This window comes from Mixophyes fleayi, chromosome 1 (assembly GCF_038048845.1).
Source record: "Mixophyes fleayi isolate aMixFle1 chromosome 1, aMixFle1.hap1, whole genome shotgun sequence".
Lineage (NCBI taxonomy): Eukaryota > Metazoa > Chordata > Amphibia > Anura > Limnodynastidae > Mixophyes > Mixophyes fleayi.
The window spans coordinates 44,094,114-44,114,400 of record NC_134402.1 but is presented as its reverse complement, the minus strand read 5'-3'; the positions used below and the strand labels follow the sequence as shown (position 1 = coordinate 44,114,400).

The 20,287-nt window shown below is 39.8% G+C and overlaps 1 protein-coding gene across 4 annotated transcripts in view; it reads right to left on the bottom strand.

The window, feature by feature from the left end:
• CC2D2A (coiled-coil and C2 domain containing 2A) overlaps positions 1–20,287 on the bottom strand; it is an 83,951-nt gene that overhangs the window by 49,215 nt on the left and 14,449 nt on the right. For 2 of the 4 annotated variants that reach the window (XM_075194679.1, XM_075194677.1), the window contains 9 exons: positions 19,099–19,200; positions 16,684–16,785; positions 16,058–16,240; positions 12,642–12,795; positions 11,038–11,174; positions 10,012–10,143; positions 6,125–6,334; positions 2,724–2,815; positions 518–658 (listed from right to left, as the gene is read on the bottom strand). In XM_075194679.1, coding sequence (XP_075050780.1) covers positions 518–658; positions 2,724–2,815; positions 6,125–6,334; positions 10,012–10,143; positions 11,038–11,174; positions 12,642–12,795; positions 16,058–16,240; positions 16,684–16,785; positions 19,099–19,200 — 1,253 coding nt within the window. The remainder of the gene's footprint in view (positions 1–517; positions 659–2,723; positions 2,816–6,124; positions 6,335–10,011; positions 10,144–11,037; positions 11,175–12,641; positions 12,796–16,057; positions 16,241–16,683; positions 16,786–19,098; positions 19,201–20,287) is intronic. The other 2 variants (XM_075194678.1, XM_075194680.1) reach the window with 1 other exon arrangement.

Here is a 20,287-nt window from a genome sequence, read left to right as displayed (position 1 = left end):
CTGACACACATGCCCTGCATATGCCTGGGACTGGGGCGCTAAGATGGAGATGTTAATCGTGAACGAACACAATATAAAAAGTGTGTAATGGTATGTAAGAAATATGGAAATGGTCTGTTTAACACGTAGATGGTAGACCATAGAAAGACAAACACATGGAACACATACTAGCAACGACTGGACAAGTGCTAGATTCTATTTAATTTTTTTTTTTTTATAGTCGATGACCACCCAAAAACCTGGGGGAACAAAAATACAAAATCAGTTAGCGCTTCCCAGGCTTCATGGTGAGTTTACATGCTGTAAACACACAGGAATGGAACAAGTAGGGCAAAAAAACATGACTGGCTATGGTAACATCCCAAACAATGGTCTCCAATGTCATTGCTTTTTAAATGCATTACATAGTCATTTAATGAATATGCAGTGGGTATGAGCGCAAAGACACAGCTCAGCATCATGCTCATTCCTTACAAATCTGAGGGTAAAAGCATAATAAGGTATCATAACAGCGTACTTTCTCAAGTAAAGTTTCACAGGGGTGTTTGTGAAAGTCTGAAACTCCCGTAGTGACTTTATTGCTTTCCAAACTTTTATAAGGGACTTGAGAAGAATTCGGTCTCTTTCTTGCTCTGCATCTCGATATTTCCTTGTTTGCCTGGGGGGAAAAAAAACAAATGTACATTGTTTCTCTGGTTTCCAGCACATTTAAAGTGTAACTTTCACCTGCACACAGTGGAAGCAGCTATGGGGTGGGCGGAGCCACTATTCACTAGAATTCTAAGAGGATGAACTTATGTAAATTTAAAAAAACAAAACAAAAAAACCTCATAAACAGGAAAAAATTGAAATATAAAAAATAACGTAAAAAATATCTGTAGGAAAACATATTGTATATAGAGTGTATGTGTGCAATTATAAAACCTGGATAAACTGACCTATGCATATTAAATAACATTTAACAAATAAAGACATATAAAAAACACAGAGATACAATGTCACATATTATTCATAACAATCAAACAGAATGCATATTAATGTTCAGCAAAAAGGATATTTAAAAAGGGATGAGTTATCCTGTTAGAAGTTTTCAAATGGTGTTAATAGGAATAGTATATATTTATTAATTATTATTATTTTCCTAACAACACAATTTTAAAACTTCCGGCAAAATAGCAATGAGTACTCTATAAGAAGATATGTTACATGACTGCAATGGGCCACATAAAATAAAAATATAAGTCTACAGTTTTTTCCGTCTATGGTGTTTTACTGACTCAGTGAGGGAAAGAAGAAGTGACAGTACATGAATATTTATAATAGCAAAATGTAAAAATTAAAATGTGTATTTCTTGTCTGTAAAATTATTTTAACAAAGTGGATTGGAGTGCCAAATTGAATATTATTGAATTTACTTTTACATTCTGCAAAACGCAGAAGAGAGATTGGTGAACTGGTTGAAAATAAGACACATTAAAAAAATAAATTGTTATCACCATAAAAACCCTATTGCAACTTTTGCAAAACGTCAGCCTATTTTACTATTAGTAACAGCAATATCGGTAAAAATGAATGCAAATACATAAGCAAACAAACTAAAAGGAATAACGTGGTTTTCATTACATTAAACATTTCATGCACAATAGTATGATTTACATTACAGTTACCTCTCAAGCACATTAATTTATTTGAAGGCTTTAAAACCCACAAATAACTGAAGCCGGTTCTTCTCAATATGCCGCAGTTCTATGTTTTAGAGAAACACTTTTTCTATGAGGTAATGTAATTGGACTAAAACTTTGCAGGGACAAAGGGATTCTCTTGGCTCTAAAAACAATGCCATGTGGAACCATTTCGGTGGTCCCCGCTGTGTGGGAAACAGATGCTGGTAAAATACTATTGTACAGATATTGTAAAGGATCATTTAACTTGGGAGGACCTGTAGCAAAGCAATTAAAAAACAAAACCTATTGCCTTCTCAGATACAGCAAACGTTCGAGGGGTCGGTTTAGGATTAAAGAAGAACTTCACCCCAAACTTAAACTTTAGTATTGGGTGGTGTCATTTGTTAAAGGTTTTTCATTCTTTAAGGTCTTTCCTTACAAGGTGAATAATCATTTAAGATTAAATCTGGTGTCTTCAATGGTCCCCACAATGCTCTCCAATATAAAAGTCCCACTCGCCTGATTCAAACAGGTAAAGTGGGGTTCTCTAATAACACTGCTTAAATTCCGAAGAATTCACAAGAGTTCACAGGAGCTCAATTCCCCGCGATGCGCCCTGGAGTGCTTCCAGATCGGTTGTTTAGGCACTCTGCCGCGATGTAACATCATAGAATTTTCCTCATTCCCATAGAGATGTACAGAAAAATCTGTGATGTTTGGGTACTGTAATACCCGGAAATGAGCCGAACGGCATGATGTACTACGGATCATCTTGGGGAATTGAATCTCCTCCCTAAAAGAGGGGTGGACTCAGAAGATAATTTAACATGTACATTACATTGCTTGTGTCTTTTTATGTTCCACAGGGATGGAATTCTAAGCAGGTATTGTTTGTTTTATGCAAACAAAAATATGTTTAAAGAGAGACACAGAAAGGAAAATCAACATATATTGGGAGCAGTTATACACTGACTTTATTTTATAAACAAAAGCAAAAAGCATAATAATTTGTCCTGCCAACAATAATCAGAATTATTATAGCTTGCCTAAAGTCCTTACCTGATTTCTGCCTTATATTCAAAGATACTTTTTTCAGCAACTGCAGGACGACCTCCAGAAATGTTCTGTACAGCATTCCTCAGTGCATGTAGCTTTAACACACAATAAAACATCACATAAGTATAAAAAGAACTTCAAATATCACATAAAAATAACATAATAAAGCATTATACAAAAATAATATTTTATTTATTTAATAAACAGAACAGAGTAATTTGGAAGTGCCGGTGCTGGGTGTGGTTTCGTTCAATTGATAAGATGTTTCCTTTTTTCCTGCTACATATTCGTGAAAAATAACACACTCTGGAAGCTATTAGGACACTGACGTGTTTGTCATAAACGCATATACAAGCTCAATACAAATACATTTAATAGCATTATGAAATGTGTTTTCATACAAGCATTTTTTTATTTTTCAAATACAATGATTCTACATCCTATTTCTAACCTGGATTCAAAACACATTTAAGATGTGTTTCAAATGTGTTGCCCAAGGATTGAATTGAATAAAAACTTTGAATTCTTTTAGGACATGTAGCATTTGAAAAATGCAACTCAAACGCCTTCACAGTATGTAGTGTGTATTATACTGAATTGGACATAAAAAAAATATTTTGGGCCGGTCCGTCTCTATTACTTCTATTACTTTGTGGCTGGCCCCATCTCCGGGACCAGCCACCTTACTTTATGCTGTTGTTGGATACACACAACACAGGAAGAGCCTGTGAACCAAGAAGTCGGGATGCGTTCCACTGTGGAACGCATACCGCACATTCAATTCTGGACGGCACTCTTGTTAGAAGTCATGGATTATTAAAGGTGTCTGGGGCAATAGCTTTGGGTACAAGACTGCAAAGAGGCCAGAACTTTCACAGGTAGTGACTATAAGCTGTCTGTAGTATATGCCAAGAGAAGTGTAAGCAGTGATTGTGAATTGGTTATTTGAATAACCAATAATATGTATGTGAAAAACAAATGATACAGAATTAGACTTCATTGTGTATTTTCAGTCAAATAATGAAATTACCCCCAATATTGCCTATTTTTGTGCCTGTTATTTCCAATATTGCTGTTATAGAATTTTAACACAAAGCATGGAGGGCTATTTATTAAATGTGAATATGAATTATGCCAGGAATGGTTGTGGGAAATGGTTATATTTACTAAACATATCTGCTATTTTATTTATTGCTGGGGCTGTTTGGAGGGAAGAAAATAGATTTATTTATTCAATGTGAGAGAGGTAAGAGAACCCTGTTTGCAAGCTTACAATCTATAGGACAATGGGAGTTAGAAACACAAGGGCATGTGCTACATCATATTGCACAATGGACCAGCTAGAACGCAAAGGTAAAAGTATTGAGTGGGCTGTGTGTGTTGCAATGTTGGTCAGAGGGTTGTTGTCTTGCGTTAGCTGTGTAGAGGATGGTAATAGGGTAATCTAGGGAAATTAAGATGGTGGTTGAGGAATATCATAACCTTGTCTGAAGAGGTGGGTTTTCAGAGAACGGTTGAAGGTTTGAAGACTAGAGGAAAGTCTTACTATGCGAGGGAGGGAATTCCACAAAGTGGGTGCAGCCCAGAAAAAATCCTGTAACCGAGAATGGGAGGATGTGATGAGAGTGGAGGAGAGACGTAGATCTTGTGCAGAACGGAGGTGTCGAGTGGGGAGATATTTCGAGACCAGTGAGGAAATGTATGTCGGTGCAATTTTGTTGATGGCCTTGTATGTTAATAGAAGAATTTTATATTGGATTCGTTGATATACAGGAGGCCAGTGTAGAGACTGACAGAGTGGCTCAGCAGAGGAAAAACGGTTAGTAAGGAAAATCAATCTAGCCGCTGCATGCAAAATAGATTGTAGGGGTTCAAGCATCATTTCTAATGATAAAGTATTGCTGGGTTAAGCAACATTAAAATACCCTCTTTTTTTATTGATAAATATATAATTGAACCGAAAGCCACCCTTTAAGGATGGACCAGTGATGTGTGCTTGCCCCCCAGTCTAAAGTCTGCCAGCCAGCCCCTGTGTGTAGTCTAGTGAACACATACAAAATGTTCACAGTATTATTATCTTTTTATTTATAAAGAACATTAACTTATAAACATGAATTATTAACATTGGACGAGGCCCCAATGTAAAACCAGAGCCAGTGTTTCCTTGGCCATGCTGAAGCACCAGCGCTGCATTTTTAGTAGACGTCGTAGGTGTTCTAAGTTCTAATTTGGATTTAGAAATCTTCCTAGAACGTCTAAACAGGCTACACTGCCACTTCCATGGTCAGTAAGGGAAAGACACATGAAACCTTGACACCACATAGACTATTGGGATTGCAGTCGGACCCCTGTGCAGTTGATACACCACCGATTGTGAATGAAGTGTCACATAGCTCACCATACACAACAAGAGACTTGGGGTTAGATTTTTCAAACCTTCTATAAAAGGAAAGGTCAAAATCAAATTCCAGCTATCACTCATCTAGTTACAGTACATTCTAGAACATTATTGATGCAGTCTGATTGGTTGCTATGAGCAACACCTCCACTTTTCCTTTCTAGAAGCTTTGATAGATCTACCGCTTGGCCTTATCATTTGTCAATAACAAATAGAAAGAATCAGGGCCTACTGAACAAAATATGGGCTTCCCTTCATCTTACTAAAAAATGACCCTGGACCAATTGATTACACCATTGGTGACATGGGCACTTTAACAAGCCTAATCAATAATGCATTGTGCACCAAAGTTAACTGACCCACTACCATTCAGACATACCGTGTCAGAATGTAACTGGTCACAATGACATGTTTATCCCACTCTGTTACCGTACTTCACATTAACAACAAACAAAACAAACCTACATATGTAGTTCAGCTTAATTATCCTCATGTTCTGTAAGGAAATCGTCTATATATGTAGTAGATTAGATGAGATCAGGGGGTAAATGTATCAAGCTGAGAGTTTTCCGTCGGGTTTGAAATGTGGAGATGTTGCCTATAGCAACCAATCACATTCTAGCTATCATTTTGTAGAATGTACTAAATAAATGATAGCTAGAATCTGATTGCTTTTTCAAACCCGCTGGAAAACTCTCAGCTTGATACATTTACCCCCAGGTGATAAGGATTATACTTCTACATTTCCCTAGGTGGAAATCCTGTAAATAATGCAGCTAATCTCCGCATAGGTCTGAAAATATCCGTTTACCTCATCGGTTATGGCTCAAACATTTGTCTGGAGAAATTCTTGTGAATGCTAATGGACAGAGTAGATATGAGTAATGTAAGCAATGTAATAGTGGCTACACTTCACACTGTGATTGTTATTCTGAGTCTGACATTTCCTGCACACGGTAATAAAGCAATCACTTCAGCAGACACATTTACGCATAAGAACACATACCTTGTCAGTCAAGAGACAGGCGAGGTTCTTCTGTTTCCTCCCCAGGTACTGATCATACAGCTGGGACAGCCTAGCGGCTAGAACATGTTCTCGGCTGAAGAGGGGGTGATGGGTAAAAATGACCCCAGAAATGTCAATATCCAGCTGAAACTCTCCATGAAGCTCTTTAGACTCAACCATGTACTGGCTGGATTTCCTGAATGGGATCGCCTTTGTAAAAGACACACATATCAGACATGTACAACTTTCAAAGTCCAAAATACACAAGTGATGCTAATACAGGGAGATGGCTATAAATAATGCTGGTATAAAAGTAGGGATGTCACTACTTACAACGTAAGGTGAAGTGGTAACGTATAAAATGACTACTACTTGCAGAAAAAGACACTAACATACATTTAACATGTACCCCTCACCTACACAGAGAAGGCAGGCAATATGTCAGCTGATCCAACAGCCATAAGACTGCAGTCTTTAAACAGACTAGAACCTGGTAATGCTGGCACTAAATAAGCAAATGTTAATAAATACTAGTTCAGACCAATAGATGAGTGCCTTGTTTATAGGCTACAGATGAACTTTAAAGTCACACACAGGTTACTTTCAGGAGGTCTGTCCATTCTGACAATTCAGCACCAGCTTGCAAAAATCCCTAAAATAAAAATCATTTAAAGTCAATAAACTATAATATAGCATCCCAGCAAATGCTCCTAATCTTAATAAAACCTACTTAATAATACACTTTTTTTTTTATTATCTTATTTATTAAAAGTTGACTTAAAGTTTCAAAACCGAATTGTGACATCCTTTTGGGGGGAGCGGTTTTACAGATTTGTCTTTGGGTTTATCTTGCTTTCAGTAACCTTTTGTTCACTCCTACTAAAGCGACTTGGCCGTTAGACACTCCCTGACTGTGTAGGAGTGTCCTCATTGGGGGACACCTCCCCGGTTTGGAGACAGGGCGCACTGGAACTTTAAGAACTTCTGTTAAGTAAGCCCTAGCTCCTAACACTCTATACCCAACTTTCTGTTAGATCTGTCTATGTTTAACCAAGCCCAAAGAAAGCAAAGATAGAGAGAATACAGAAAGAGAGAAAAAAACAACACTCTCTCAAAACCAAGACAACATGTCAAACAGTAGCTGAAACCAGAGCGTTAAGGCTGGGTGCCCGGTGTCCCCCAAAGGACTAAGAGAAACGGATTTTACGCAAGTCTAAAAATTCTATTTTCTCTATCCTTCTTTGGGGGACACAGGGGACATTACAAAGCCGCATCATGAGAGGGAACGCTCAGAAGAAATGGCACAAAACACCTTTCATCCAAAACTTGCATCGTTGGATGCAAACACATTAAACTTGGAAAACAAAGTGAATGTGTGTACAGAATACCATGTGGCCGCCCGACACAGCTGCTCACTTGAGGCACCATGGCGTGCCGCCCAGAAAGCAATCACAGACTGTGTACAGTGTGCCCGAAGATAATCTGGAACAGGCTGCCCAGTCCCACTATACGCCTGAGGGATTACAGCTATAATCCACTGCGCAACACAGTCACCTTTGAAGCAGACCAGCCTCTCTTGGATGCATCATAGAGAATCAAAAGATCCTCAGTCTTGCGCACATCCTGAGTCCTACGCACATAACTGCGCAAGGCTCAGACTACATTGAGAGAATGAATAGAAACTTGGTCCTCTGAAGACCTAGACGTAGGCAGGGCAGGAATGAATGTCTTGACACGTGAAATCTAGACACTTCTTTAGGGAGGAAAGAAGACTTGGTCCAAAGGACTGCCCTAACTTCATGAAAAACAAGAAGAGGAGACTTGCAAGATAAGGCTGCAGCTCTGAAACTCTTCTTACTGTAGAAGTGGCCAAAAGGAAGACAGTCTTCCAGGTCAGAAATTTGAATTCTACCGTATCCAAGTATTCAAAAGGTGGATGCTGTAAAGCATTCAACACCAAATTTAAATCCCATGGTGCTATTGGATGAACATATGGGAGGTTGCATAAAAAAAACCCCTTAGCTCTTAGGATCATGGCTTCAACAGCCACGCCGCTAAAGCTAGACGTTCCAAACCTAGATGACAAAGGGCTCTCTGAGTTAATAGGTCTGGGCGTAGTGGCAGACGCCACGACCGATCTTCCGCCATGAAGAGCATGTCAGTGTACCAGGCCCTCCAAGGCCAATTCAGCGCCACTAGATGGACTGGGACACCCTCTTTGTTTACCTTCTTTCACACCCGTGAAAGTATGGCTACTGGTGGGAAAAGGTACAATAAGCGGTACCGCCAGGGAACAGACATGGCGTTTACTGAGACAGCCAGAGGATCTCTTGTCTGGGAGCAGAAGAGTTGGACCATGTGGCTCAACAGAGACGTTTGACTGATCCCACCTGTCCACCAACTGGCGAAACGCCTATGGATGCCTGCTTAGGAAATCGGCTTCCCAATTTTCTACTCCCAGAATAAAGATGGCTATGACCACTGAAACTTGAGCTTCGGCCCACTGAATGATCTTGTGCGTCTCTCGCATGGCTAACGGACTCTTGGTGCTGCCCTGGTGTTTGAGGTATGCCACTGCCGTGGCATTGTCTGGCTGAATCGTAACCACCCTTCCCTGCATCAAATATTTCATGCTTATTAGGGCACGGAACACTGCCCACAGTTTCAATTGATTAGAAGCTTGGAGTCCTTTAGAGTCCAAAGATCCTGAAACAGACGGCACCCCAACCCTGAAGGCTGGTGTCCGTTGTGATCAAGGCCCAATCCCAGATCGAGAATGGATGACCCCTGCAAAGATTTTGTTTCAGCACCCACCAAAGGAGCAACTGATGTACATGAGGAGACAGACGGAAAACTTGGTTTGACAGATTCAGATGGGACTTGTTCCATTTCGTCAGAAGTTCCAAATGGAACTCCCCTGCATGAAGCCGAGTAAATTGGGCTGCCTCAAAAGTCAATACCATCTTGGCCGGAACTCTCATGCCGAAATGCGAGGTTTGTTTGGCAGCCAACAGAAATCTTACAATCTTCTGTAAGGTCAGAAACTTGTCCGGAGGTAAGAACACTCGATGTTGATGGGTTCGAATAAAGGTCCCAAAAATCATCTGTTGGGTTGTGGTCAATTTGGACTGCAGGGAGCGGTGATTGACAGCAGCTTACGCGGCTCAGTGAGCTGCCGGCTGTCAGAACATTAGGCAAAAGTAAATGAAAAGAATTGGGCTGCTACTCAGCTCAAACACAGCCCGTTTCTCCGGGAACTTAAACTAAACTGATCTAACAGGTAGTAGGGTATAGAGACGTGGAACTAGGGCTTACATAACAGAAGTTCTTAGAGTGCCAGTTCGCCCTGTCTCTACTCTATACCCCAATGTCCCCGGTGTTCCCCAAAGGAGAATAGAGAAAAGAAGTTTCCACATCTGCCATAAATTCAAAAAGCAGCTTAGCACACCTTTTGCATTTACAATAATGTACACAAGGCGTTCTCCCCTGATAAAAGAAATAAATTTGTACAATAAGTTATTTCTTCATATTTTTTGCAGGGAAAGGTGGATCCAGCAACACTAAAAATCACGCACTGCAAATAGATAGATAACATTGTTTTGGAGAAAATATCTGTAAATAAATACCACACATAAAACGACAAAAGAAGACCATGAAATAAAGATTTAAAGAAAAAAAAAAGTTAATCTGTAATTGAGAAGAAAATCAATGAGCTATAATTAGGTGTATGAACAACATGCTCAGGAGAAGGTGTGAAAGACAGAAGGGCAGACAGTAAGAGAGAGAAGCTGAAATGTGTCCTCTGAGGGAGATTAATGTGATTATAATGTATGTGCGTGCCATCCTTCAACTTTATTATAGAATATGAATTGTTATAGTCAATGTACCTTCACGTATACGGTCTCCAATGCTGGCTCTATCCCTTCATGCAGTGAGAATATTGGAGGTCTCGTGGGGGATGCTTTTATAGGATTGACCAATGCTAAAATGTTTCCATCATCCCCAAACCATTTCTTTCCCTGTGAATGAGAGTCAAAGATAATTGCAGATCCATGAATCATGAAACAGGACAGCTATAGGATGGCCACACACGTTCTTCAGCCCGACCAAACTGAACTTAGTCATATTTTCCCCCCAAACAGTAGTGTAGTCGAACTTCACATTAAATGTCCAACCTCCAACTACTCTAGAACCATCTCTTCATTAAAGATTTCAGCCGTCTCTTAAAATGAGCTCAGTTTAGCCACATGTATGGTTTCCATTAATCAGGACGGTAAGGAGACATCGGAACTGTCTTTTTGAAGTTTTTCTTTTTACATTGGGCTAAGTACACCTACATATGCGTTTCTCCATTTAAGTGCAACTGGAAGGTGAAAAAAAGGTTCCCATTAATGAGATGCCATCTTTGCTAGCTCAGAGCTGGTGCAAACATCAAGTCTTCGTGGGCAGTGGAAACAGAAAGGAACATCCCTAAAATGCACCATCTCCGCCCCCTTATTTTAATTAAAACCATCTAACTCTGCAAACTGCTGTATCATTTCTGCACTACCCCAGCAATCTATCTGCCAATGTGCTTACAAGAAGAGGCGGCTCACTGACTTGGATAAAAAGCTAAAAATGACAGTATAAAAAAAGCATCTAGCATTTATGCATGTAGGCAGAGAGCAGACCTGGCCAACATGTGGCTCTTTAGGTCTTGTGAAAATACAAGCCCCAGCATGCTTTGCTAGTAGATAGCCAGCTGATAACAGACAGGGCATGCTGGGACTTGTAGGTTCACAACCCCTGGAGAGCCACAGGATTGTCAGGCCTGGAGAGGAAGATAGTGTAGTTAAATCTATAGTAAAACAAAAACTTGCAATGTCCCCAAAAGTTGCAGGCACAGGAAACTTCCATTTAGTAGATGACATTACCTGGACTTGCTGGAGTATCCTATTCTCTAGGATGTTCTGATTGGTTCGGGATACTTTTGGCCTCTCACCAGTGTACAAGCCCTCATCTTCCAGGTACCGGGGCTGCATGTTTTCAGGCACTTTCTGAGAAGACGGCACTGTTTGTGAAAGTGGTAAACATGTAACTTATGTTACAGAATAGTCTCCTCTGTAATACAGATTACCAGCATCAGTTACCTACACTCAGTTTACTAGATGGACCATTGTTCTTTAGAATGCAACCTATCAACTCACTAGGAGCCAGTGCCACATTAATGTTAGTAGTGCATTGTCACAGGCCTGTCACTGGCTAAAACATTAAATAATTGGGAACATTTCTAAGAAGAGAATCATTAGATAGCATAAAAGGGGATTTGTATACATGGCTGCTCTTGGAAGGCCAATGGATTGCTGGCTAGGAGAGATCATATACTATAGGCAACCTTAATTTCTTTCTGTATCCCATAAAGGCAGTTACATTATAATGCAAAAGAAGATCTGGATACCCATGTGATACGGAGATTACTCTGTCCATTGCCTTTTGCTTTCTTTTGGTGCTACATAAAGTATAGTCACTAACATGTTCTCATTTTATTGTGCAGATTGTTGGTATTGAAATTCAAGGACAAAAAAAAATCCATGGGCAAATCTTGGGAACGTCCCTGGAAATTAGGAATAGTGGGAAACTACATATGAAGTAATACAAAGGACTACAGTCCCATCAGAAATCTACATGTTGGTAAAATCATCACATTTCAGATTTTTATTGTACAAAAAGGACGGATGGGAACCCTACACAGAGTATAAAGCTTCAAACCATGCATTTTTCTCACCACAGAAATCAAAAAGAGCCAACCAAGTGGCTGTTAATGGGGGAACAAGATACTGGGCCTAGGACATATCAGAATATAAGGGATAAGTTTCCAGGACTGAAAGAAAAAAAACAAATATACGGATTGTACAGAAACACGGTTTACACATACATAACATGTGACTCTCCCATTGCCTGCACTCATAGCATGTCCTCCTGCCCAGATCCTCTCCACCTAGGTACCTGCAGGCACCCCCCCTCCCCAAAATTAGCTTGGGATGCAGTGACAAGGATTGGCGGCTGGGGTGGTTCCAAAAGTAAAAGGATTGCAGAATGGGAACTATCATTAGGGTCATATGCAAGATTTGCATGGGCACCAATGCAATCTATGCATACTACTCAAATAATATACAGGACATTATAATGTATAATGTATGGCATGCTTTAGTCCTACTCTAGTATGGACTACCAAATACATTGTAAAAAATAGAATTTGATTGAGAAGACTCTACCACCGAGTGGTCGCCTGGTATTGTAACTTTCACAATGGACATTAATACAGGAAAAAGACAATACCTAATTGGGAGAGCAATAGGTACAAACACTTTTTCTTTTCTTCATAGATACAGGATGAATTTAATGGCAAAATCTTTTAATGTAGTCAGGAGGTATTTATATATATTTCCACTTTAATGAATATAAATAATAAGCAAAAAAGTTATATAACTATGACTATTAGATCACAAGACGAATGCAATGCAGGGAAACAAAGTACCTTGTCGAATGCTTGGTATAAAAAAAATGTCTCTCTCCTTCTGTAGCCGGCTGTGATAACCTTCATATTCGGCAGCCATCAGTTCTATGAAGTCACGCGCCGTCTGGTCAATGACAAAGAGATCATCCTCTGGAACCAAGGACTCCTCTTCTCCCTGCAACAAGGTGACTTTGTAAAGCCCAACAGCTCTACTTTCTTCAACTTAAATAACATTGATGAGTACAAGAACAAAAGGAGCAATTTACTTACTAATCTAATTGGGCAATCCAGCATTAGTTCCAATGTCAATTACTGAATGTACCTGTAGTAAAAATAGTATGGATTTCCCGCCTTCATAAGACTAGGTTATTTGCTAGTACATACACTCTTGCAACATTTACTAAATACATTTAACCCTATTTATTCATTTTGCCTATGTAACTGTCTATTGTAAATATTAAAGGATGACTATATAAAAAAACGTGACTTTGTATATACTGTACAATCTATTTTTTAGAAGCATACATGGGTCACATAGAGGATGGGGGCTAAGTCACTGTTTTTAGTAAAACTTCTCTCCGTTCCCATCACCCCTCATTATTACTGGTAAAGACAGGCTATATGGAAGCCCAGCAACAAAAAAGGGATATATACGTTTTGAAGAAATGGATTTTACAGTATGTAAAATATCCCTATTTCTCCTTAAGCTTCATTGGGGGCACAAAGGAAATAGCAGTGATCCAACGCTCAGAATATCAGAGGTAGGAATGTTTTTTATTTACTATAGCCTGCAAGAATTTCCTGAAGAAAGGAGCATTATTTTACCCTATAGAATTGGACTCACCATTTACAATCCAGTTTAAAGCAACATGCCATGCTGGCCATGAGGAGCCTATTGCCCGAGTGGAATAAGCCATGAAACTGTCTGGAAGCAGCCGTCCCTGCGGATTGGACCTATGTTAATTGCATGAGTTCTGCACTGTGAGTACCATTCAGGAGTCATTCTATCAATTGCTTTAGTGACCAATATAGAAGCAAAAGCTTGTATGAAAGCAGGTCCCGCCATTACAAAGAGGATCTTCAAGAGACCCTAAAGACGTTTGTCTGTGGAGTCCTTTAAGGACACGGCATCTGTGGTACTAAGGATCCATGTTCTCTGACACCCCAACCAGCAGGGTCTGAAGGAGCTCGTTGACAAACGTGTCCACTGAGTTCAAAGGTAAATGGGGGATGTCCCCCACAATCAGAGTTGCCAATTTCCCGTCACAACGAGTATCCTCTTGGCGTACTAACTCATCTGAGGAAGACAGTCTCGCCGAGTCTCCCTCCTCCTCTATTCGCATCTGCAAAGGGAATAAAGGGCTATGCCTTGCATTTTAAAAGTTCCTCAAAAGGAGCCTACATCCAAAGATCACTCACAGACTGTGTTAGGGATTTAGCCCAGCTGGTGCCTAAGCCAGATGACCCGCCATGTTAGTCAAAGTTTTCATTGTCAATCCAGGAAGTCTGGAAAGGGTGACTGTTCAAATCACCTGGCCCACTCCAGTCTGAGGGTCTTAATAGGCTTCCCTTACCCCAGTTGATGGTGGCACTGAACAGGCCTGACACACTGCCCCCAACTGGCATTCCAGCAGCATGGTATGGGGCAGATGTAACATAGTAACATAGTTGATGAGGTTGAAAAAAAAGACACCAGTCCATCAAGTTCAACCTATTTGGATCTCCTGCGATCCCTCACTAATAATTGAAATTGATCCAACCGCCAAACTGTTTCAATTGTGAAGATCCCCCATACCCAATATTACAGTCCTATTTTTACCCTATATCCACTACTATCCTTCATTTTGATTAACGGTCGTATCCCTGTTTTTGCTGTTTGTGAAATTTTCTCTCCTCTAACCTTAGGGGGTGACCGCGTGTCCTGTGTATAGTCCTTGGGGTAAAAAGTTCCCATGAAAGTTTTCTGAATTGACCCTTAATGTATTTGCACATAGTAATCATGTAGATGTTCACTACCAAGGGCAAGGTCTTGTGGGCACTGGATCTGGCACCATTGTCCTGAGAATAGCATTACCTGTCCCACCAAAGGAACTACAAGTTCCAGAAGAAAGGAAACACAAAATGTATATAGGAAAACAAGACCACACTAGAGACTTGCTGCACTTGAAAGACCGAGGGAGGCCTGGGAAGGAGGATTTACTCTCTGTGCCAGAAGAGCAGTCAAAGAAGTAACAGACACAGCCTCAAAACTTTGCTCATAGTCTACACAGGGACATAACAAAACATTGTCTATCATGTACATTTCTCTGTACTAGACCCAATTTATCAAATACCAATTTTAATATTACAGTCAATTTAAAGAGCACGTAAAGCCAGTATTTGACATTAGAAAACATCAAAGACTAAATTACACAGCTGAATAATATACTTTAGATAAGTGAAGTGTCAGAGGGAGGAGCAGACAGTGACAAATCTAGGCAGACCTGCTTTACGTAAATGCACAGCATGGATTGGTTGATTCATAAAAAGGGGCAGGGCCAGTAACATTACAGTAACTCAGGCTCTGATTTTTGACACCATCCTAAAGATATGGGAGGAGTTACAGATGTCTGTAATGGGGATAAAATAGTAAACTATTTATTAGAGCTGCAGTGAAAAGTCAGCTTAACACTGAACAATATGAACATTTACATTTGGGGGTTTAGTCACCCTTTAAGTACTTTTTTTTGAGCCATCACTTTATATGAACAGGTAAATTTATTTATTTTGCAGCATTGGGATATGACACAAAGCCGCTCTCTGGATACAATGGTCTCCAATGTAGAGAGTAGAGCAGATCTGTCCTGTTTTCAAGGACAGCAAAAATAAAGAACTATGTTTTGTGAATAAATACATAAATAGAAAGCACAGAAGAATAAAGTAATGTATTTAGTAAAAGTTGGAGGAGTGCATGTATAAAAAAAAAAGCTGAAGACTATACTTTATAGCCATAAACATACATATGACAGTAGTCTATACAAGCAGTAGCCTCCTCTCCACCCTGGCTCCCCGAAGTCTGGCTGGGCGGGTGTACATTTAAAATTCCCATTCAAATTATGTTCCAGGATCTCTGCGCACCAATCCCCACTGGACCAGCAAGGTAAGTATTTTTTTTTTAAAAAAAAATTTACAAATATGTAAACGCCCGTTACTATATTTTATACAAGGTGCACATCACCAATACTTTAACAAATAAAACAGTTCCCACAATATGTGCCCGTTAAGGCAAGGGGAACCCATCCACAATAAAACATCATTTTACAGAGAATAAAAGCATAACAAGTCAGGGAAACTCAACAGAGCTCAGTAATGTAGTTTGTATTTGCTTGGTGTATTTGAATTGAAACATTGTTCATATTGTAATGATATTGCTTATATATACACTTATATATACACACCATTCCTCCCTCTCCATCCTCTGCCTGGTCTTGGTCCAGAACCCTAGAACTAGATTCTCCTGCAGCGTCTTCTGATTGGACGTCTTCTGCATTCTTTTTGTTCTGCGCTTCGTCTGGTTCTGGATCAAAGCTGGACGTGAAAAAGTTGAATGATTCTTCAGCTGTGGGAAATCCATCCGGGACCTGCGATAAAATCACTGCTATTAAAGCTGTGTAAACCCCAAACAGACCAGGAAAGGAACGTGCAGGAGTTTGTGTCCCTGGCCTTTCAGTATAATGAGTGATAATGACCTAAGTTTGTTGACAAGACTAATCCCCCCATATGTTTTCCTGTATGCCCCAGACCAATAGCAGTAATTATTCATTTTATGAGAAAATAATGGCCTCTTACAGAATACACATTAAATCATATTGTGTCAACATAGTACATTTTTTTAACCGATAAGGATTATTAAATTATATTCCTTACTTTAGATGCTCAAAAGTGCAAATGTTTATAAGTATTATACTACAGAAAATTGTTATGATCACACCGATGAATAACTGATCATTTTACTCGTCCAGTAGACGTTTTAGAAAAACAAGAATGAACTATGAAAGTATAAAAAAGATAAAAAAAAACTCACATTTGATTTTTTCTGAATCGACCTGACAGCATCGCGAAATCTTACTCTTGAATTCAACTGGGCTTCCACATCTTTCACTTTCTGTAGCGGGACGACCTCCTGCTTTGGGAACATGAGACAAATAATTGCACATATTGGCCAATAAGGGGCCTGATCAGTGGCTCCCTTCACTCATCACAGGCCGGGCAAGCTCACAGCCAGAACCTGATTAAGGCCTAAAGATCCCTAGACAAGATACTGGTTTGGGACCAATTCTCCCCTTAAAAAAAAAAAATGCATAAAAAGAATTTGAGTAATCAGTGCCCCTATGTGCCTGCTGGGCAGTAGGTAGAAGCCTGGGTTGCCTAATGAATAATCCAGCTCTGCTCACAGCTATATTCGTTACAGGGCACTGTCTATCACCCGTGCATAAAATCCAACCAGTGTGATCAGTTGTATATGAGTTTCGTCTGGATAAACCATCCTATTTTCTCATGGTAGGAACACATTTCCCACTTGATATCGTTCAATGAAATGGCTGTGAATTATGCATATGTATGTACTAAGGAAAGACTAAGCAAAGGATACTCAAGCAATAAGGTTGAATGTAAAAGGTTGTATACATTAAACACAGCTCTATGTAAGCATGTCATCCACTGTATCCAAACACATGTGTATGCTCCCAGTGATTTCACACACAGAAAACCAGAAAGTGAAACATGAGTCTCAGGAGAGTCTAGCATAGTCCTCTTCACTGATGAAGATGTGATATGGTGATTTAATCATATCTATTCGTGCTCATCCTGTGTGAGCTAATAGTTATACCCATCAGGCTTTGGTTTGTTTTTTTATGAACACCAGATTGAGTAATAACTTGTTTTTGACATGTCACATTTTATCCATGCTTGCACTATTATAGCATGGTTTTGTACATGGTATACATTTCCCGGAGGGGATTTACTTAAATGTTTTGTAATTAATTTGAGCATGTCCTTCTGTCTTTAAAATTGCACAAAAATGTGTCAGGGACCAATTTCCATAAATGATTCTGCCAAAACAGACACTACAGGTTATTATTATCTCTTAGTTATAAAGTAGCAGCATATTACACATCGCTATCCATTATGGGGAATATGATACAAATAAATTATGCACAAGGACATGAAACAGAAGGTAAAGATGGTTCTGTCCAAATGTGCTTACAGTGTAAGATGTGTGGTGCACTTGATACATGATGTAGCGGAATGGAATCGGTAATTGGGTAAGTGTGTGGTTACTGTAAGGTAGAAGCGTCATCAGCCACTGATATTAGAGCAACCACTGGTGACTGGCATTTCCCTGCAGCTTTGGCTGGTGTGGTGTGGTTGGGATGAAGGGAGACACTGAAAGCTGGAGACAAGAAATTAAAGGCCAATGATTTCCAGGGACAAAAATAGAGGCTGTCTTGGGAAACCCCAATCACATAGTAGCAGCGTTGGACTGGGGGGGGGCATAATTAAATCCAGAGGTTACAAATACTGTATGTTATTTCGTACAGATATTGTGTACTAAAAAACACATGATAATCAACCACAGACTACATTGTTTCGTGGTATCTGTAGGCATTAATCTCTATGTTTTATTTGTATCAGTAATGCTAAAGAATTCTTTGGCAACCTTAATGGCAAGCCCAGGACTGCATTGGAGCAATGCTGCATTTACCATAGGCCATTTTCTCTGGTTTTGTTTCAAAATACTGTCTATTAAACCTATTTAAGGCACATTTGGGTGTGGCTCCCAAGCCAGCCTTTGCTAGATGTAAACCCCTATACCTGGGAGGTGAGTGCATCTGATTTTAACTGCATTTTAATGGTGTTTAAAGCATATAGGTCAGTGTAGGACCTGCATATAATGAGGTACCCTTGACGTGGGATGCAGGCTTAAATCTTTTGATTAAAATATGAACTAATACCTCATGTTTTCATTTTGCTAGACACACACAGTTGTCAGCACTTATCCTTTACACTGCATATCTGTCTTTTTGCTTTGTACACATATATGGGCATTTCTATTGCCACGCAGCTGGTACCACATACAATATGGGAAATACAGAGCGCGGGCTTATTGCCAAGCAGCTGGTACCATATATAATGTGGGATATACCGAGCGCGGGCTTGTTTTTCTCTATTAACCATAGGCACATGCATGTGATAGAACATTTAGATTTACTTTTATTTACTGTTTTGATTAACTCTTCTTGTTATTTTAAGTTATTTTAAAGGAGAATGGAACGTTGCATAGAAGGAAATGAGAACAATACCCACTTAGGACATATATTTGCACAATGTAGCATAGAACTATAAATATGGCCATGATTAAGAGCTGTATATTCAGCACTCACCCTCAAGCTATGAGGCTAGAGAGGAAGATAAATATAGCAGACGTATATGTACGTACCTCTTCATCAAACTTTGTAACCGTGTCTATATGTCTGGTTCTAGTAAAGCTCCGCGGTGAGACAGTTGGTGACTCCTGGTGGAGTATACTTTCCGCTTTGGACTGAAAATGTAAAATATTAACGTTATGGAAGAAAATCGGATGTGTCCACACTTCTGCAGGAATGTCAGGACAGCATGTTGGGTTGGATGAAACTTTGGTGGATACAGTTAACGTTAAATATATAATGAGTTCTGACAGCATTTATTATGTTTCAGGAGTGTGATGTAATGACAAGGAAGAGATGAAACAGTCCAGAGACCTCTGGAGAATCGCATACTTATGTAAATTACGTGGCTGAAGTGAAGTTGCATCTGGTCTGAAGGAGCCTAAGACCCCTCTCAGGAACTGAACCTGCCGGGTCCTCAAACCCTATATGTTTTACTGCTGGTAAATTGTTTTGTTTTTCTGCCACTGAGACAGTTATTCTTTGAACTGAAATTATTATGAGACTATTTCCAGAGATTCCTAATTAACTAATGTTGCTAATCAGTGGCCAGTCAGTGGAAGCCCTGGGGGTATATTTACTAAGCTACGGGTTTGAAAAAGTGGAGATGTTGCCTATACCAACCAATCAGATTCTAGCTACCATTTATTTAGTACATTCTACAAAATTACAGCAAGAATCTGATTGGTTGCTATAGGCAACATCTCCACTTTTTCAAACCTGCAGTTTAGTAAATCCCAGAAGTTCCCTAGTTTCCATGCCCTAGCAGCTTCCACTGGCTTCCACCTACTTGTGTACCAAACTGGCTTGTCCCTATCTACTACTCTGCTTAACTAACAGTGTACTCATTGGTTTCAGTGATTTCCCCAGCACCTATTTCCCGGCTGTTTTTTATTTGCCACCCGGCTCTTGGAGCCCAACAGAGTTCTATTATAATAGAACAAAGCATTGTTTCTCCTATTAGAGCAGGCACTATGTGAGCACTACAGCCAGCAGTGTGTGTTAGACCACCATCACCAGTCCTGGCAGGTGTGGGCAATAATCTCCAACAATTTTCAATATTATTGCAAAGTATTACACTGCCCCCACCAGTCTACTTCTTAATGCCACCCAGCTGACAACATTTTCTGGGGAGAGCACTGGGCTTGTTTAACTATGTTCCACTTCTGCCTGTATGAAGCATGACTGGTTCCTGACACCAGA